At 36.6% G+C, this 17,881-nt stretch overlaps 1 protein-coding gene across 2 annotated transcripts in view; it reads left to right on the top strand.

The window, feature by feature from the left end:
• Window positions 1-11,652: 11,652 nt before the first annotated feature.
• The window catches only part of LOC114651458 (cell surface glycoprotein CD200 receptor 1-B-like), a 57,493-nt gene continuing 51,264 nt past the window's right edge, over window positions 11,653-17,881 (top strand). For both annotated transcript variants that reach the window (XM_051926817.1, XM_028801328.2), the window contains exon 1: window positions 11,653-11,770. In XM_051926817.1, the coding sequence (XP_051782777.1) occupies window positions 11,713-11,770 (58 nt within the window). In that variant the 5' untranslated portion in view covers window positions 11,653-11,712. The remainder of the gene's footprint in view (window positions 11,771-17,881) is intronic.

Below are 17,881 nucleotides of genomic sequence, written 5' to 3'. Positions count from 1 at the left end.
AGGGTACATTTAGCCAAAAATTAAAGATTCCTAACCCATGTCATTTTTCAGGTGACCAAAGAAAGAATAAATGGGCTTAAAATGAGTGTTGTTTAGTTTTTAACTTCATCCACAAACTTAAGCCATGGACAGAGCTAAGGTAACATGCAATTTCACTGTTTGGTGAAACAGTACCTGGAATGAGCAATATAATGGATTTTTTTTATAAAAGGCTTCAAGAAAAACTTTCATTTAAAGGTCAGGTTTAAAGTAGCAGTTAACAGACTTCTAGAAATTAAGCACAGAAATTCAGACATCAGTAGTTAATGGTAACCTTCCTATAGCGGTTGATGTGAGTTGAGTTTCCCATGGTTTCAAATAAAAAATGAATATGATATGTGAGAATGGAGCGATGAGTCAGAAGCAGTATATTGAAAAGGTCAAACATCCCCAATTAACAAGTTGTATAATCAGCTTTTCAGATTATGAATATTATCAAGATGTTTTTAATAAATGGAGCTTACTCCCTATTGCCTCTATGATTATTCCATAGAATTATTTACATGAGCTCCTTTACCAAAAGCCAAGACATAGGCATTTTTCAGACATGAGAGTTGCATGATGGATGTCTACATTAAATTAAACCTTGTAAAAAGTTTTATTCAGCCATCTCTATTTGAGCATGGGAAAGGTGCAATATAAATAAAATGTATTATAATAATAATAATAATAATAATATCTCAAAGTCCTTTGCAAATGGGTTCTTTATCACTGAAAAGCAAAATGGAGGTGTGCGCCCATGTATCAACGACTGAGAGATGAACAAGATCACTGTCAAGAACAGTCATTTACTCCTTTTAACTTTACTACTAAATCAGGTCACAGATTCCATTGCATTCGTGAAACTAAAAAATGTTTCATCCTTTTCTTGCTCTGTAGTGCAAAGTACATTTGATTCTTTAAAATAAAAAATATGTAGTTAATTTGACATTTAAAAAAACAAGGTTTAATAACTATTGTTTTAACAACTAAAAAGATGTGACAATACATAAATGACAGGATGTGAGCAAGTGTGACTCATAGTATGCAAAGTATCTTCTAATCAAATTAAATAGGTTTAATGCTGCTACCTCACTCATCCAACACTCTGGTTTCAAATTTTAGTCCAGTTATAGTCTGAAAATTTTTCAAATTTTTACTTTGTGTAATTATGTTTTCCTTTTCCTCCTTTCCTGATATGTGTATATTAAGCTAACTGGCAACTCTAATATGCGTGGGGATGTACATAAATTAAGTTAAATATGGTGTCCTGTGGAGCACAATATTCAGAATTTTCCTGTTTTCACTTTATATGCTTCAACTGAGAACTATTATTAGAAAATGTAATATTCATTTTCACTCGTATGCAGATGATACTCAGCTATGCTTTTCCTTTAAACTGTATGATGTTTCCCCAAATGTGTCTTCAGTTAATTGTGTCAGTTAGTTAACAGACTGGATAAATAAGAACTATTGTACTTTTCTCTGAATACAGAAAAAACAAAGGTGTTATTCTGTCACTTTTTAAATCAGCTTGGGCCTCTTACATAACACTGTGTGTAGAATTCACACTAAAACATGGCGTAAGGACAAAAGCGAAAATGTGGGTACGCACAAAAAAATCCAGACGCATAAATCTGTGCGTTCGTCAACTTCCACATTCTTCCGCTCTATAAATCCCGGTCAGCGTGAAAAGTAACGCACGTGCCTGCTGCCACTCCCCAAACTCCTCCAAGAATTACGCCTCTTTGAATATGCAAGTCAATATAAGTAGTCCTTAAGCTCAATGATCTGTGAAAAGGCAATGGCAAAAGCACAGGGGGAAATAAAAGTAAATACCAAGTGGAGGCAAGGAAAAACGTACTATTTGTTGGTTTAAACAGTGGTATAATCAACAAAAGGAAGTTCATCGAGTGACATAGAGTGTTGGAGAAACTCGAAAGCTCAACTTCACAAAGTGGCACAGGGCCCGAAATAAATAAGAAGTTGTCAGATATCAAAGTCACCGTGAAAAGGCAAGTCGTAGCCCACTGTCTGAGTTTCATATGAAAGCTTATTAAGGTACAGAGAAAAAAAATAGGCACACAGTGGGGAAAAAAGCACAAAATGTCAACTTTAATCTCGAAATTTCCAATTTAATCACATAGTTTATTTTGTCATTAAAATAGAACATCATAAACTTCATCTTAAAATTGTTTAATTTACTAGTTTCTCAAATCCCATCATAACTAAAGTAGCACATTAAATACTTTGTTTTGTATTTGATTTTCTGTGTGCTCTATGTATGTGAATCACTACGTGCTTCTTAAATGGGCATTCTCTTCCTCCGACAGGACACAGAATCCATTACATTCGTGATATTACAGCTCTCTGAATAATTAAAATTCTGAGTTGTATACTTGATATCATTTTCATGATGATAGGAGTTAAAAGTATGTTATTAAACATGGGAACACGGTGGCGCAGTGATTGTTCCTGCCTCACGCAAGATGCTTCGGTGTGCAACCTTCGATGAAATAATTTATTGCAGCAGTACTGTCTCTTTCAAACGTACTAACCCCCAATTCCTGTCCTTACTTTTCTTTCTCCAAATACCCAATCGCCACACAATCAGCTCTGTAATAGATGTTAAGCCATCTGAAAGCTTAGAACGCCGATTCTTCAAAACTTTTAAGGAACATTGAAATATCTTCGTAGTATCCTATCCTATCCTTCCAGTGTCGCGCCAGTCCCAGCAAGAATACAGTGCGAGGCAGGAACAATACGTGAACGGAGCGCCAGCTTCTCACTAGCGCGGCGGCACCGTGTCCTCACATGTTTAATTATTAACAATATAGATTATTTAAATGAAGTTAAAGTTTTATATAATATAATAAACATATTTTGCTGCATTTCATCTTAAAAATGATATCGTCATCATATGTAAATACATGCTTTATAAAGTGGCTCAGGTTGTGCTATATTATAACTATCGCAAGTTTACAGTGAGGTGATTGTACTTAGAAGTACAAAGCGTTCTACAAGGAGCACTTGATGAACTGATTGAGTGTGTTTAGAGTTCTTGGGATGAAACTGTTTCTGAACCGCGAGGAAAGGCTCTGAAGCATTTGCCATATGAGAGGAGTTCAATAGACAGCATGGCTGAGGCAGCAAGTGCTTGATGCTGTATATCGATAATCTCTTTCCAATCAGCTGCTGTAGAGCTGTGATTCCCCACTCAGATACAGTGATATAAATACTCAGAGTGGTGCAGTGAGAGTAATATGGAAAAGATGATCTGCTGTGGCAATCCCTGATGGGAGCAGCTGAAAGAAGAAGAAGGTGCAGTGAGAGTAACAATGCTAAAGCAGCTATGGTATTTGGAATAGTTTGACCATTCTGTGGACCATTATATTGTTACAGGTTAATTACAATCAGATGGATTAAACTAATAAACAATATGAGGTTCTTTTCAATGCATTTATAAAGCCGCGTCACGGATGTGGATCTAAAAAAGAAAGGGAAAACACACTGGAACAGTAGCACTGATTTGACGCTGGGTGCCAGCAGTTTGCAAAACCGAGTGGAGAACTTGCGTATGCTAAGCATTTAGGTACCGTGAAAATGTGCGTGGCTTTACGCCAAGTTTAGGTTTTATACATCGTGATTTGAACGTGGAAACTGGCTTACGCAACATTTTTGTGTGTACACACTATTTATACATGAGGCTCCAGGTATAAATATTAATATTATTGAATCAGCATGCAGCTTCAGAATCATCATCAACACCAATATGTCCCAGTTTGTGTGTATTGTAAACACAGATTACAAAACCATCAAATAACTGTGTGTTCCAACTTTAAAATAGTGGAGCACTAAGATGGCTTCTAAATGTGGTACTGAGAAATTAATTCATGCATTTATTTTTTGTAGAATTAACTACAGCAATGCATTATTCACAGGCTGTTCAAACCAATCTATGTGCTGCTTCGAAGTAATCAATAATGCTGCTGCAAGAATAAGTACAAGAACTAGAAAGTACAACCACATAACTGCCGTTCTTATGTAATTACACTGGCTTCTAGTTAAACCTTAGGTCCAGTTTCAAAATCCTTCCACTTATAAAGAATGACCAAAGCCATGCTTACTTATTGGAACGTATACTTACTTACAAACCAGATCACATATTAATATCTCAAGATGCCTAGTAAACTTTCCAAAGATTAACAAAACAACAGAGGGAGGTCAAGGCTTTAAAGTTGCAGAATGGTCTGCCAACTTTTATAAGAGATGCTCTTTCAGTCTCAGTATTTATATCCAGGCTGAAGAATCACTACTTTAGTACAGCATACCCTGTCTAGAGCTGCTGATTAGCTGTACCTAATGTCTCTTATTCATCTGTACAAAAATATAATCATTGCAATAATTATGAAGTGTTGCTGATGCTCCTCTATTCTGTTTCTCTTCTCAATGCCTTCCTATGGCATTTGGTACAACTGCTGTACTGAGAAGCTGATTTCCTCCCAATGGAAAGGCTCCTGAGTTACTGAGAGCCTTATAATTTTTCCATCCATTGATTCCATCATCAGATTAGATAACCCAGAATTGACTCTACTGTAGAATAACCAGCAGGGTGTGGGGGCCAGTTTGTTGAGGTCTTCAGGACTAGGATGTCTTTGACTTTGTCTTTGACTTTTTCCATTATAATAGACTGTGGACCCTTTAGGAGTTTATTTTCTGATGGCTTTTGTTTTCCTGTGCACCATAGTGTACTGACCATAATTCAGAAATTAATGGAAAGATATTGCCAAGCTCCATTTAAGTTAATTAGTTCTAAACTACTTTGTTTTCCTGTTTGCTTAAATCTTTGTCTTATATGTACTCATTATGTAATTAGTGATTTTTAAGGTTTGTATCTGCATTTTACCTGAGAACTTGTTACAGAACTCTGTACCTGCACTCAGTGAAGTATACAAAAAGGATGAATTAAATTACATTGAAAAAATTGATGTCTTCTTACAAAAATTCTTCAAGAGGTCCCAGAAAATATAATACATCCTGAGAAGTTACAAGCCCCAAAGAATTAATAAAACTAGTTACTAGATCCAACTAATATAATTCAATAGACCAACTAATTCCCGCTATAAAATTTGTACTGCAAATTTTGGGGTGTTATGGTCATTTGAATGTCTGTAAGTACTTGTCTAACAATTGCAAAAGGTGAATAAAAAGTGAAACAGTGTCTGAATTAGTGTACATCTTCCTAATTTGGGGTGTTCATAAGAAATGTAATGATTCACTTCATGAGGTAGGAGAACATAATAAACAAGAATAGTTACAACAGATATTCGAACTATTAAAATGTGTGCTTCAGTGTAATTGTTTAAAGTCTAAATATTCTCAATTGCAATACAAATGTGTAATTATTTACCCTCTGATAGAGATCCACAGAGGGCAAGATCATATTTGTAATTGCTGACCTTGAAACAGTCTAAAACAGTACTGCAAATGCTTATGTTTGAAATGTGTCCAAGATGTAATTTCCTGCCCAAAATATGATCCAAAAATAGGGTAAAAATGAGGGCTTTTCAGGTCTAAAGAAAAAAAAAATAAGGGGAAAATCCTAATAAATTTGATGTCTTGATTAACTAGAAATTATAACCAGTCAAATAATATATCATATATGTTGGTTTTCTTGTACCAGTGAGTCAGGAGGCCCTGGACAAAAAAAAAAAAAAACTAAGTTGATTTTGAAGCGTTCGTAATTCTTTATAAACACACAAACATAAAAAATAACTCTTTTATCTTTTTGTTATATAGTCGTCTCAGTAGAAATATAGTGTTTTAGTCCAGTTATTCTTGTCAGGTGATGGACTTCTCATCCAGACATCCTAACCAAGAGATGTTTTTTCATTCAATTCTCCTTACCAGGGGCCTTATGTATAAACATATAAAAATGTTGCATACACCCATTTCCACACTGACTTTGAGATGTATAAAACTTAACTGGTGTAAAGCCACACATTTTCACAGCAGCATCAGACCATGCGTACACAAGTTTCGGTTTTACAATCAGGCAGCACCCAGTGTGAAAGCAGTGCTACTCTTTCTGTGTCATTTCGCTTTTTTCAGATTTGCATCAATGATGCTGAATTTATCAAATACACCAAAATTAATTGCATATCATTTCCTAATTTAATTCACTTGATTGTAATCATTCTGTAAGAATATAATTGTTCACATAATTAACAAACTATTCCAACTACCATAGCTGCATTAGCGTTGTTAGAAGACATTGCAAATGGAAGAATTAGAAGAGAGTGTATGTTTAGAGATGATGATGACTGGCTTCTAAGTTGATTTCAATTTACAGGAGCTATCCTCTTGGAACTGTGTGCTGAACTGGTGCCGACTTTACAAAGGCAGACTTTGAGGAATTATGCTGTACCTGCTCCTTTGCAAGTTCTGTCCACTCAGGTTTTTAACCACAGGAGCTTTTAAATGTGAACTTGCTGGCTGATTGGGTATTTCTCAGTCATCATTGAGTCGCGCCATATTTGCTGTATAGGGTGGTATTATCCGCTGTCATCCATATATCTAAGGTTTCCTCACACTGTGGCTGAACTGGCAAACATGAAAGTGCAATTTGCAGCACTGTGCAGTTTTCCAAATGTAAACAGAGTGGTCAACTGCACATACTGTACATTGCTGTTGCAATGGCACTGGACAATTTACATCAGCCAGGGATGAATCACCAAAAGAATGAGCTGGCATTACATCATACATAAAAACGGAGCCTATAAAAATGGCAACTCTGCACAGTCGCAGGTGCTTTTTTCAATTAGTGTGGCAAAAGGCAAGCAGTCTTTTTAAGCATACCACCGCTAAAGAGATGTGGTATGATGAACTTGACCCTGACCCTCCAAATGATCAGCCAAATCGGACAGTGCTATAACTTCATTTTGAATGTAATTAGCAGAATGTAAAAACAGGTAATCACATGCATCCATCCATCCATTTTCCAGCCCGCTGAATCCGAACACAGGGTCACGGGGGTCTGCTGGAGCCAATCCCAGCCAACAAGGGCAAAAGGCAGGAACCAATCCCGGGCAGGGTGCCAACCCACCGCAGGACACACACAAACACACCCACACACCAAGCACACACTAGGGCCAATTTAGAATCGCCAATCCACCTAACCTGCATGTCTTTGGACTGTAGGAGGAAACCGGAGCACCCGGAGGAAACCCACGCAGACACGGGGAGAACATGCAGATTCCATGCAATTTATTTTTTAACCAATTAATTTAATTTGTGGTCAATATCACATATAGCCCTTTTATTCCTTAGTTCATTGGCCACATCTCTTACAGAAAATTATTGCATTTTACTGACTCCAGAACAGTGTCCATCAGCACATAGCCAGATGGTCACCCAGCGGTTTCCAAGGCAGAGGTGTGTGTGTGCAGCCAGAGCCAGAAGATGTGCTGGGCACAGCAGGAACATCTTAGCTTCCTCAGCACAGTGGTCAGCTTTTGTATTATTGTCTGAAACAGAATAAACAGATAGTGGGCTATGACTCGCTTTTTCACATCAACTTTGATATCTGACCACTTCTTTTTTATTTCAGGCACTGTGTGACTTTCTGAATTTTAACTTTTTAGTGTCTCCACCACTCTGTATCACTCGATCAACTTCCTTTTGTTGCTTATTTCACTGCTTAAGCCTACAAACAGTATGTTTTTCCTTGCCTCCACTTGGCATTTGCTGAAATTCTTCTTTTTCCCACGTGCTTTGTCTTTTAACAAAACAATGAAAGGAAGGGTCTATTGATATTGATTTTTTATGTTGAAATATGCAAAATTCAGGGAGGAGTCGGGGTGAGGCTGTAGGCGTTTGCAGGTGTGTTAAATTTCATGTTCATTGGGGTTTATAAAGGGGAAGTGTGTAGAACCTGGCGTACACACAGTTTTATTCATCTGGATTTTTTTGTCCGTATGCACATTTCCAGTTTTGTCCATATGCTATGTTTTAGTGTGAATTCTACACATGCCATAATGCACGAGGCACCAGGAGAGAGTCCAGTCATCTTCAACAAGAATTGTTCTGCCAATCCTGTCATCCTGCCTGGACATGGTCTACATGAGCTATTACCTGAATCTCGAGCTGCTTCTCTGGGTTGCTTCCAATACCAAAGTTCTTGCCAGCCAGAAACTCGCAAGCATGGGGAATTTTGTTATACCTTTTTAAAGGTGTCTTATAGCTTTTTTTGTTTAGGTTGTGCTTTGAGAATTTTTTGTGATTTATGCTAGTGAAGATGTTTTTATGTTCTTTCTTGTTTATGTTCCTTCTTTTTGAATGAGTGAATATTGTCCTGCCTTTTGTTGTGATTCTATGTACTTTTAATTTATTTTTAATTAAGTCTAATTTAAACTGTATATAGTCATTTGTGAACCTTTTTGCACTCCTTGGGGGTTTTTAATTATGAGGAATTCAACCTTACTAATAGTTTTAGGATTTGGTTTCATGTTGACTATGTTATTTGATTTGATTTTTCTTTGTATTTGAAATAAAATTTTGTTTTGTTTGCTTTTGATCTGCACTACTGATAACATCATGAGCCATACTGTATGATATAAAAATGACAATGACCGCCCATTTTGGTATCCCTCAATAAAATAATACTCTCTAAAAAGACAAGACTTCTAGCATAAGCTAGCTTATATAAAGGTGATTGTAGGTTGTGCTTTGGGTTACAGACAAAGCTACAAAAGCTTTTTACCATGTCAAATCTAATGGAAAATGTGAACACAATCAACAGTTCACACTAAATGAAAAACTGAAAATATTGGGTTAACATTTGAATATTTTTGTAACTGCCAGCATATCCAGCTAACTTTTAACAATTAAGATTCCCCTCAAAAATACTAGCTGTTGTGGCACGCTGGCCGGGACGCCCAGGAAGACAGGAGGAGGGCTCATGCCTCCACCAGACCACGAGGGGGAGACCGCCCTGGTTCCTTTGGGGGCCACGGGTACAGAGCTGGGAAGCTCAACCTTTTAGGGGCCCGTGGTCACCGCCAGGGGGCGCACCCATGCCTGAAGGTTCCTGGACCCCAGTACTTCCGCCACACCTGGGGCGTGTTCGTGGGAGATTGCCGGAACACACCTGGAGCACTTCCGGGTGCTAATAAAAGGGGCCGCCTCCCTTCACAAGGGGGCTGGAGTCGGGAGAGAAGTTGAACAAGGTCTCAGGAGGAGACATGGAGGCGGCCTGAAGAGTGAGGCATAGTGGTTTGGCCTGGACTTTGGGGAGTCTGTGGGTTGTGTGGCATTTAATATTGTAAATAGACTTGTAAATAAACGTGTGTTGGGTAACGAAATGATGTCTACCTGTCTGTATCCGGGCTGTTCCCCACACTGTTCAAAGGAAGAAAATAGAGAATTAATTAATCGTAGTAAGACCAGTGATTCAGCTGGGGTTTGGCTTACATTTCTGTCTTTCTCTTACTTTTTGTTTTCCCTTTAGGTGACCATCTTCTTTGCTTACAATGATACACCCTTTCTTTTTTACATGTTTTTCTTTCTTGACATTAGTCTGGGTGTAAAAAGACACCAATAGGGCACTCTACTTTTATAATATCAAAATCATTAAACAGTGATGTGAAAATGTATTTTCTAGTCTATAGACTACCAATATTACTGATTTCAGATCAACAAACCAAGTCTAATATTAGATAAAGGGAAACTGAATGAACAAATTTCTTTTTTTAGGTTTACTTGTGTTATTAATTGAATTAAAAAAAGTTATCTAACACAATCTAGCATTGTGTAAAATAGCAATTGGCCACTGACATTTAGCAACTGGATGTGTTACCTGTAGCTACAATGTTTTCAATGAAATATTTTCTCTAATTCAATTTTCACATTGCTGTGGATGAATTTCATCCCATTTTCCCTGCTGAATTGCTTTATTTCAGAAATATTTTTAGGTTTTTGAACAAGAACTTCTCAATTCAGGTCCAGCCACAGCATCTTTATTGGTGTATGGTCTGGACTTGAGCTTGGTCAGTCCAACATTTTTTTCATTTGACTTGTTTTCATCTCTTCTAATCTGGAGCTGCTTGTGTGTTGGATCATTGTCTTGCTCGTGATTACACTTCAACTGAACATTTTCCTCAATAATTCTCTGATACAGAGCCAAATTAGTAGTTTCTTCAGTTATGGCAAGTCATCCATGTCCTGAGGAAACAGAAAATCCCCACATCATCACATTGCCTTCACTAAGTTTCACTGTTGGTATAATGTTCTTATTCTGGAATCTGGTGTTGGTTTACTAAGACATAATGGGAGCTGTGTCCTTGAAAGATGTCTCTTTTTGTCTCATCTGTTCACCTGGACATCATCCAAGTGTTTCCTGATGAATGAAAGACAAGCATGTATGTTCATTTCTGCCTTGCTACTTTCCACTGAAGTCCATTATTTGCCTGATGTCTTTCTCTTTGTGAGGCGTAAACATTGATATTTGCTGAGACAAGCAAGTCCTTCAGGACTTTGAATTTGTTTAGGATCATTTGTGACATCCTGAATGATTTAATGCTGTGCTCTTGAAGTAATCTTGGCAGGTATGTCACTGTTAGGAAGATTACCTGCTGTGTTGTGTTTTCTCTTTGGAGACTGTAGTTGTCACCAAGGTTCATCTACGGTTAACATTTCTCATTAGACAAATTAAGCAGTTTAAAATGTGTTATTTATTTACTCGGGTTCCCATCCATCCATCCATTTTCCAACCCACTGAATCCGAAGACAGGGTCACGGAGGTCTGCTGGAGCCAATCCCAGCCAACACAGGGCACAAGGCAGGAACCAATCCCGGGCAGGGTGCCAACCCACCGCAGTACTCGGGTTCCCTTTTTCTAATATTAGATTTTTCTTGAAGACCTGAATACGTTCCTTGTCAGAAACTTATTATTGAAGGAAATTAGAAACCGGTAAATACTTTTTCACAGCTCTACATACAGTATATATTGTTATTATTATTATTATTTTATTATTGCTCAACTCAGAAAACATCTTGGTAAAATTATTACAACCCCATGCCAGACAGCATATGTGTAAAGTCTAATACTTTTCATACCTTTTTAGTTCAGATAACCTCAAAGCTTTCTAATTTCAAGCATGGCTGTGACATTAAACAAAAGACAGAAAAGACAAAGGAATGATATACATTTCTGTCTTCATGAAGGGTCCTGCATCAGATTAAGAAGCTGTAAATTAATCACCAACTAGTAAATGGTATATAGGACAAGAAGCATATGATTTAACTGAAAACAGAAATGCTACATTAACATGAAATGACTGTCTTTGATGCAGAGCCCCATCCCCCTTAACAATGTGGAGTGATTGCAGAAACGTTAAAGCTCTTCATGAAACAATGAAATATCAGCTCTCTTACACATGTTTAATCACACTTTGGTGAGTAGATATCTAATAAGATTTATAGCAGTGTAACATCTGCATATTTCAAAAGGACAATTACATTTTTAGTCGTAAGGGATAAAGAATTGTTAAGCATCAAACTACTCCACATCCTGCAGAGTAAAAGCCCTTCACACGTGTGCAAGTATGACGTAGATTCAAAAAGCCACAAGATAACAAAATCTTTGCCGTTGGTACTAGTCAATATTCACCAGCTCAAGACAAATAATCAGATGAAATGTTTCCAAATAAAGCCGTTGTGACATGTGTATTATTGTGGACATTACATGGTGAAGGTAAGGAGACACTTTGAACAATTATTATACAAATATATGAGATGAATAAGCACATGCATGTTTATGTTTCAGTAAAATTACTGTTTTCCTACCTCTATCTTGTTCTAAAGCTGTAATATTTATAATGTTTCTAAATCTGGTATCTCTCAAATGATCACTTATTTTGCCTTTTCGGTACACCCCAAATCATTTTCACAAACTTTACAATAAATAAAAAGACTGAGGTTCATTTCATTAAAATCATTCTTTTTGCAGTATTCACTTGTGAGAAACCACCTGGTATTCATGGAGGAGTGAAGAGTTTTTGATCCTGTTTGACTATTAGCAGATACTTTTCCTTCTGAAATGATTGCCTTGTGTTTTTTTTATATTTATATATGTGTGTATATATATATATATATATATATATATATATATATATATATAGATCAAGAAGTGAACTTAGAAATGAGATAGCTTTGAAACATCCTAAACCATATTATGAAAGAAAATTGAAAATGCAAGATCTTGTGAAAATTATTATTATTATTGTAGTGCAGTGCTCAGATACTGCCACATGGATCCAGTATCCTAGTTTCAACTTGAGAAGCCTGTAATTTTGGAATTTACATGTTCTACCTGTTTCTGTATAGATTTTCATCTCAAATCCTTGGAGCCATGCTGGTTAGGTTCCAAATTAGCCCTTATGAAGTGTGAGTGGACATGTGGATAAGTGAATTCTGTGATGAACTGGCATTATGGACAGATTGCTGCTTTGTGCCCAGTGCTGCCGTAATAGGGTCTCAAGACCCTAAATTGGATTAAGTAGCCTTGAGAGTGTCATTATTATTACCTCCTCAGGTTGTGTATTTCTTTATTGTAAAACTGAGCAATGAATGCATATGCAGCTGACCAGCAGAAATTAACATTCACGCCAGAATTCAGCAGGGTAAACAAGGAAGCAATCTGGGTGGGAGGGCTATATTTGTTTTCAGAGTTTTTAATTAAGTGTGCAAACATTTCTTTATGTGTTCAAAGAAGAATGTAGATCTACATTAGAGACACTACCAAACTTTTGATAAAGATAACGTGACTGATACTAATATTTTTCTTTATGGCTTGAGCAGTATCTGCCTGGTCCCAGAGATTGGTCTAGGAGATAGCCTACTTTTGTATGTATTTCATTTGTTTTATTTTCAACATATCAGTTTAAGACAGACAAGTATGTGCTCAGTGGAAACAGTCATAAGTGAAATGGTATGTTTAATGTGATGGTCAGACAAAGCACATGGTGCTCTTTCCAATATGTTATCAGCCATCCTATCACCACAGATATTAAGTAAGAAGAATTTCAGTTCAGGCTGTAGAGCATTTGTGTTTATGGATACGTCTGTTTCGTATGTTGCCTTTCCCAAGATTTCTTACATTTTGTTGTCTGCTACAAGGTTTGTTTATGGGAGTTTTTATTCTTGTCTTCTTTTCACCAAACTTTGAATGGCCTTACAACACGTTGGGCAATATACAGTTAATACATTTCTCCATGGCTCCATGTGAGTTATTATTAAAGCAAGATGCATTCATGCAAATTGACATTGAGTTCATTGCCCCAAGTGTGGATGAGAAGGCATATGTCAATCACGGGTGATATCACAGTATCAACAAACAGGTGGTTATGAATGCAAACTGTACTGTGGTAGAAAGCATATTAAACCGAAGATAGATGGGGCTGGATGGGTGACTTACAATGAAATATCACACAGGTACTGAGCTCTGCATTGCATGAACCATTGAAACATTCTTCTTACATTTTACAAGCCCAAGAATGTTCAAGAAGGCAGGCAGTGACGCCTTTAGATAAATAGAAAATTGCAGAAAATAAGAGGGGGATCACAGAGAGGGTCACAGCAGGGTACAATGAAAGACGAACAGAGCACTTCATGAGGTACTGTGGCCATAATACTGGGAAGGTGATTCTTCTGAAAGTACACACTTGGATTATTCTTTGTTAAATAAACATGTCCGTTTGTGCACTAAGCTCTCATGTAGTGTGTGTGTCTTGGTCTTCTCCTCTTTATTATTCTTGACAATGTTGAACTCTAATGGCAACTATTACTTGCAGCTGAGCGCAGTATCCTACCTTCTTTCTTCTTTTTCACCTCCTACTTTAAATATTATTATTATTGCTGTGAAGTATTATTATTATTATTATTATTATTGTGGTGAAGCCTTAACATTAGTATCAGAAAACTACAAAACACCATCATGAGTGGTGATTTACATTAAGGGTCACCATATATTCGTGATGTCATTCATTCTCAAATGTGAATTCCTACTCTTAACTGGGACTAGGATTAGGACGCTTCATAAATACTTCTCATGTCTAACTCCAAGGTAGGACAAATTCTTATCCTAGTGTAATTTTTACTGCAGTTGCTAGGGTTAATATCGCTTGATAAATACTTGTATGGACCTGGATCTCCATTCAGTTGAGAATTTATGGCTGGAGTTGAAAAAGGCTGTTCACTCACAACCTGGCAGACCTTTATCAGTTTTGCAAAGAATAATGGGGAAAAATTAGTGCTCAGATGTGCAAAGCTGATAGAAAAAGACCTATACAAACAAACTCAAGACTGTCATGGCTGAGAAAGGTGCATTTGGTGTACTAAATACTAATTTGAAGGGAGTAAAATAGTTACACAAACAAGTCCTTTATGTTTTATATTTGTAATTGATTTAAATCACTTTGTTTTCACTTCAGCATTAAAAAGAGTCTGTTTCTGCTGATGTGTCAAAAAGCCAAAAAAAAATTCACCTGTGATTCAATTTCACATTACAATAAAATACTGTCTATAGACACTGTAATAAAGAATATATGAAAAGTATATTTTTCCACTCTTCAAATGTTTTACTGATGCTAGACACTTTTCTGTCATATAATATAGCAAAGTAGCTTGATTCCCTGTGAGAAATTCAAGCGTGTGCTTGGTCCTTCAATATATCAGGAAAGGGAAGTCAATTTCAAGATTAGGGAGATTCTGATGAAAAGTCAACTTTCCACCTCAAATTTGTCAAATCCCATCATGTTCCGTCTACACACGCACCTGCCTCTTTTATTCTTTTAAATGTGTGTACATTATATTTAACTACCCTTGATGTTTTATTAGGGCTTGTACACTGGACTGCAATGCATAACAATGCTGTTCTTCATTGGCCAGTTAGTAACATGAAGGGAATGGAATTTTCTTGGTGTGGTTTTGAGCTTCTCACTTTGTCATTATTTATTTAAAAACGGTTATGAATAAAGGTGATGAGACTATGTCAGAAAAAATACCACGGGAGAAAAAATATTTCGTGTTAAAGAATATCTTAAACCTTTTGATTATACCATCCTTGGCCTCTGACTTCAAAAATAATGGCCTGCTTTATTTTAACAGAGAAAGAAAAACTGATAATGTGTTGCCATGCTATGCCTGAGTACTATTTACAGTCTACAGATTAGCATTTAACACTGTGGTAGCATCAAAGTCAATCACCTAGCTTCTAGACTTGCAACTTGGTACCATTCTTGACCAACTTCATTTTGGATTACATAAATAGCATGTGTGGTTTGTTAGCATCACATCCTCCATACTGTTCTTCAACACAGATACATCATTGGGTAGTGTGCTGAGTTCACTCCTGTAAATCCTGTTTATTATGACTTTATGGACCAATACAACTCCAACTCAATTATCCAATTTGCTGATGTCAGTACCATCAGAGTCCAGATTGCTAAGAAAATTGAGATGGCATACGAAAAAGAGATTAGTCTTCTGAAAAAGAAACTTTCTTAATGCTAGAAAAACCCAGCAGCTTTTCATTTACTTAAGGAAACAGCAGACACATACTCCCAATAATACAAACACAGATGCTGTGCAGGTTTGCATCTTCATATTTCCCAGAGTCATTCTAACTTAATACCTGATGTAAGTACAATTCTGAGAATCCATTATGTCTCCACCATGTTGTCCAAATCCTTCATAGTGCACAGTATTATCTGTTCTCACTGTCTGCATAATGTACTAGTATGACACATGCTTAGCTCTGGAATTCACCACTCTGGTGGAGAAGACAGTACAAAATACTACTGATGCACAGCTAAGGTCTTTACTGGACATATATCACACACATTTTTTCAGGAATGCAACAAATATTGTTAAAGACCTCAGTCACACATAACAGTGTAATGATTTTTGGTATTGCTTCCCTATTTGAACATATTTAAATACTTTTTGATGGTTTCACTAATGTTGTCGGTTCATTTCATTATTTACATTTTATTATTATTTTCCATCCACTATTTAGTTTTTTTCCACATGGGCAGCCATTTTGCAGTTAGCAACTTATTCCGATTGCCATCACATGACACCAGGAAGCTCACTGTGATCATACAACCCAAAAGGTAGCTAATTCTATTCTAGAAAACTTGGATTTAGCTAAACCTGTGCTTCTAGTACTGATTAAGCCAAAATTATATGGTTTGTGAGTTCAAAGATGTGGATAACTTGTTAATCCTGGTTTTTGGAACATGCTCAGAACTGATCAGTTTCAGAAACAAAGATCTGACAAAACCTAGTTCAGTTACTGGGGCAACCAATGCCCTGAAATGAACCTGTCAGAGGAGAAGTTTAACATGAAGGATTAATGCTTTGCAGCATCAATAAGTTAAGGAGCAGAGCATTCAATCATAACATCAAATGTTGTAAATGTCCTGTCGAAAATGCTGATCCCAGCATTCTGGACTATTTCTGAAGCAGAAAAAGCCGATGAAATGTTGAAAATGTTGTGCCCTTTTATTAAAACAACAATCGACACCTTCAGCCCATCTGCACACTCCCTCACTTTTTAAAGAAAAACCTCTGAAGAGTCCCCTCTTCCTCAATTAATTAATATGCTTATTAATGCATTTTCTATTTGGATATAGTAATGGAATATCGTAGTAATATGATTTGTGTATTGTATTGTAATTCACTTGGCTGGTGGCTTTTTCCATTATCTATAGCATTATTAGTTTAGTTCCCATTTTCCTTCTTGGTTTTACTTATGTAGCTTGGTTTTTGGCACGTGTAGCTGTATTCATCCCAACAGATGGTTATTCCAATAGATTTCATTCCTTGCTTTTGATAAATCTGCTTTGCTAAATCAATAATTGTATTACAGGATTTCCCCATGCAACTGGCTATGTGGATGGAACACAGATCTCAAATCACAGAGCATCAATGACGGCAACAGTTGTGTTGATTTATTTTAAATAGCACAAGCAATAGACTTAGGGTGAAATTGTTAATAGGGGCTTTGTTGCAAGTTTCTTCAGTTCTGTTTACATTATAATTTTTAATCTACCAGCTCTCTATAATAATCACCACTGCAATATATGATAAACTCACAATAATCAACTAACTTGGTTGAAAAAATATAATACTATACTTAGTTCAGGGCATATAATATTTCATGTAAGGTAATATCATCAGTTGTACTCAATAATTTACTATACAAACTTATTACAGTGGTATGTTGTCTACTCGGTCAGTAATAATCCTCCATGCTGTCTCCCTTTCCTTGGTAGTTGCTACTACTATGTTGCTACTCTTTTGAAAGATATGTCGATAATGTTCATGTACTATCACCAGTACCATGTGCTCTGCTGTAATGAAGGTTGTTCCCCTGTAGTCTGTGGTTGACTAGCTGTTTAGTGGTCCATGGGCTTGTAAATAATGGCATGAATGCATATTAACCCGGATCAATGTATCTGGGATGGTACAAGACAACTGAAATGTAATGTGTTGGTACTGTCTAATCCATTGGTGCAAAACTGTTCTATAGTAAACTGGGATTCATTGGAGATCCAGAAATATATAGTCTTATTTTCTGGATCTGAGCCCTAGAGTCGAATATTTTGGATTTGAATACAAATACAAATGATTGTGGTGTTAGTAATGTAAAAAAGAACGTACTGTGGGTTACTTAGATTTTTACATTTACTGGCATTTTGGGCTTGTTAGTTTTGGTTTTATTTTAAAGTTATAGTCTTTTGACTTTGTTCTGATTTATTATATTGTCTGTCCTATCTCCTATTCCTTCCACCCCAATGAA

The sequence above is a fragment of the Erpetoichthys calabaricus genome, chromosome 4 (assembly GCF_900747795.2).
Source record: "Erpetoichthys calabaricus chromosome 4, fErpCal1.3, whole genome shotgun sequence".
NCBI classification, from domain to species: domain Eukaryota; kingdom Metazoa; phylum Chordata; class Cladistia; order Polypteriformes; family Polypteridae; genus Erpetoichthys; species Erpetoichthys calabaricus.
The sequence above is the reverse complement of the archived record's forward strand: the minus strand, read 5'-3'. Positions and strand labels throughout refer to the sequence as shown.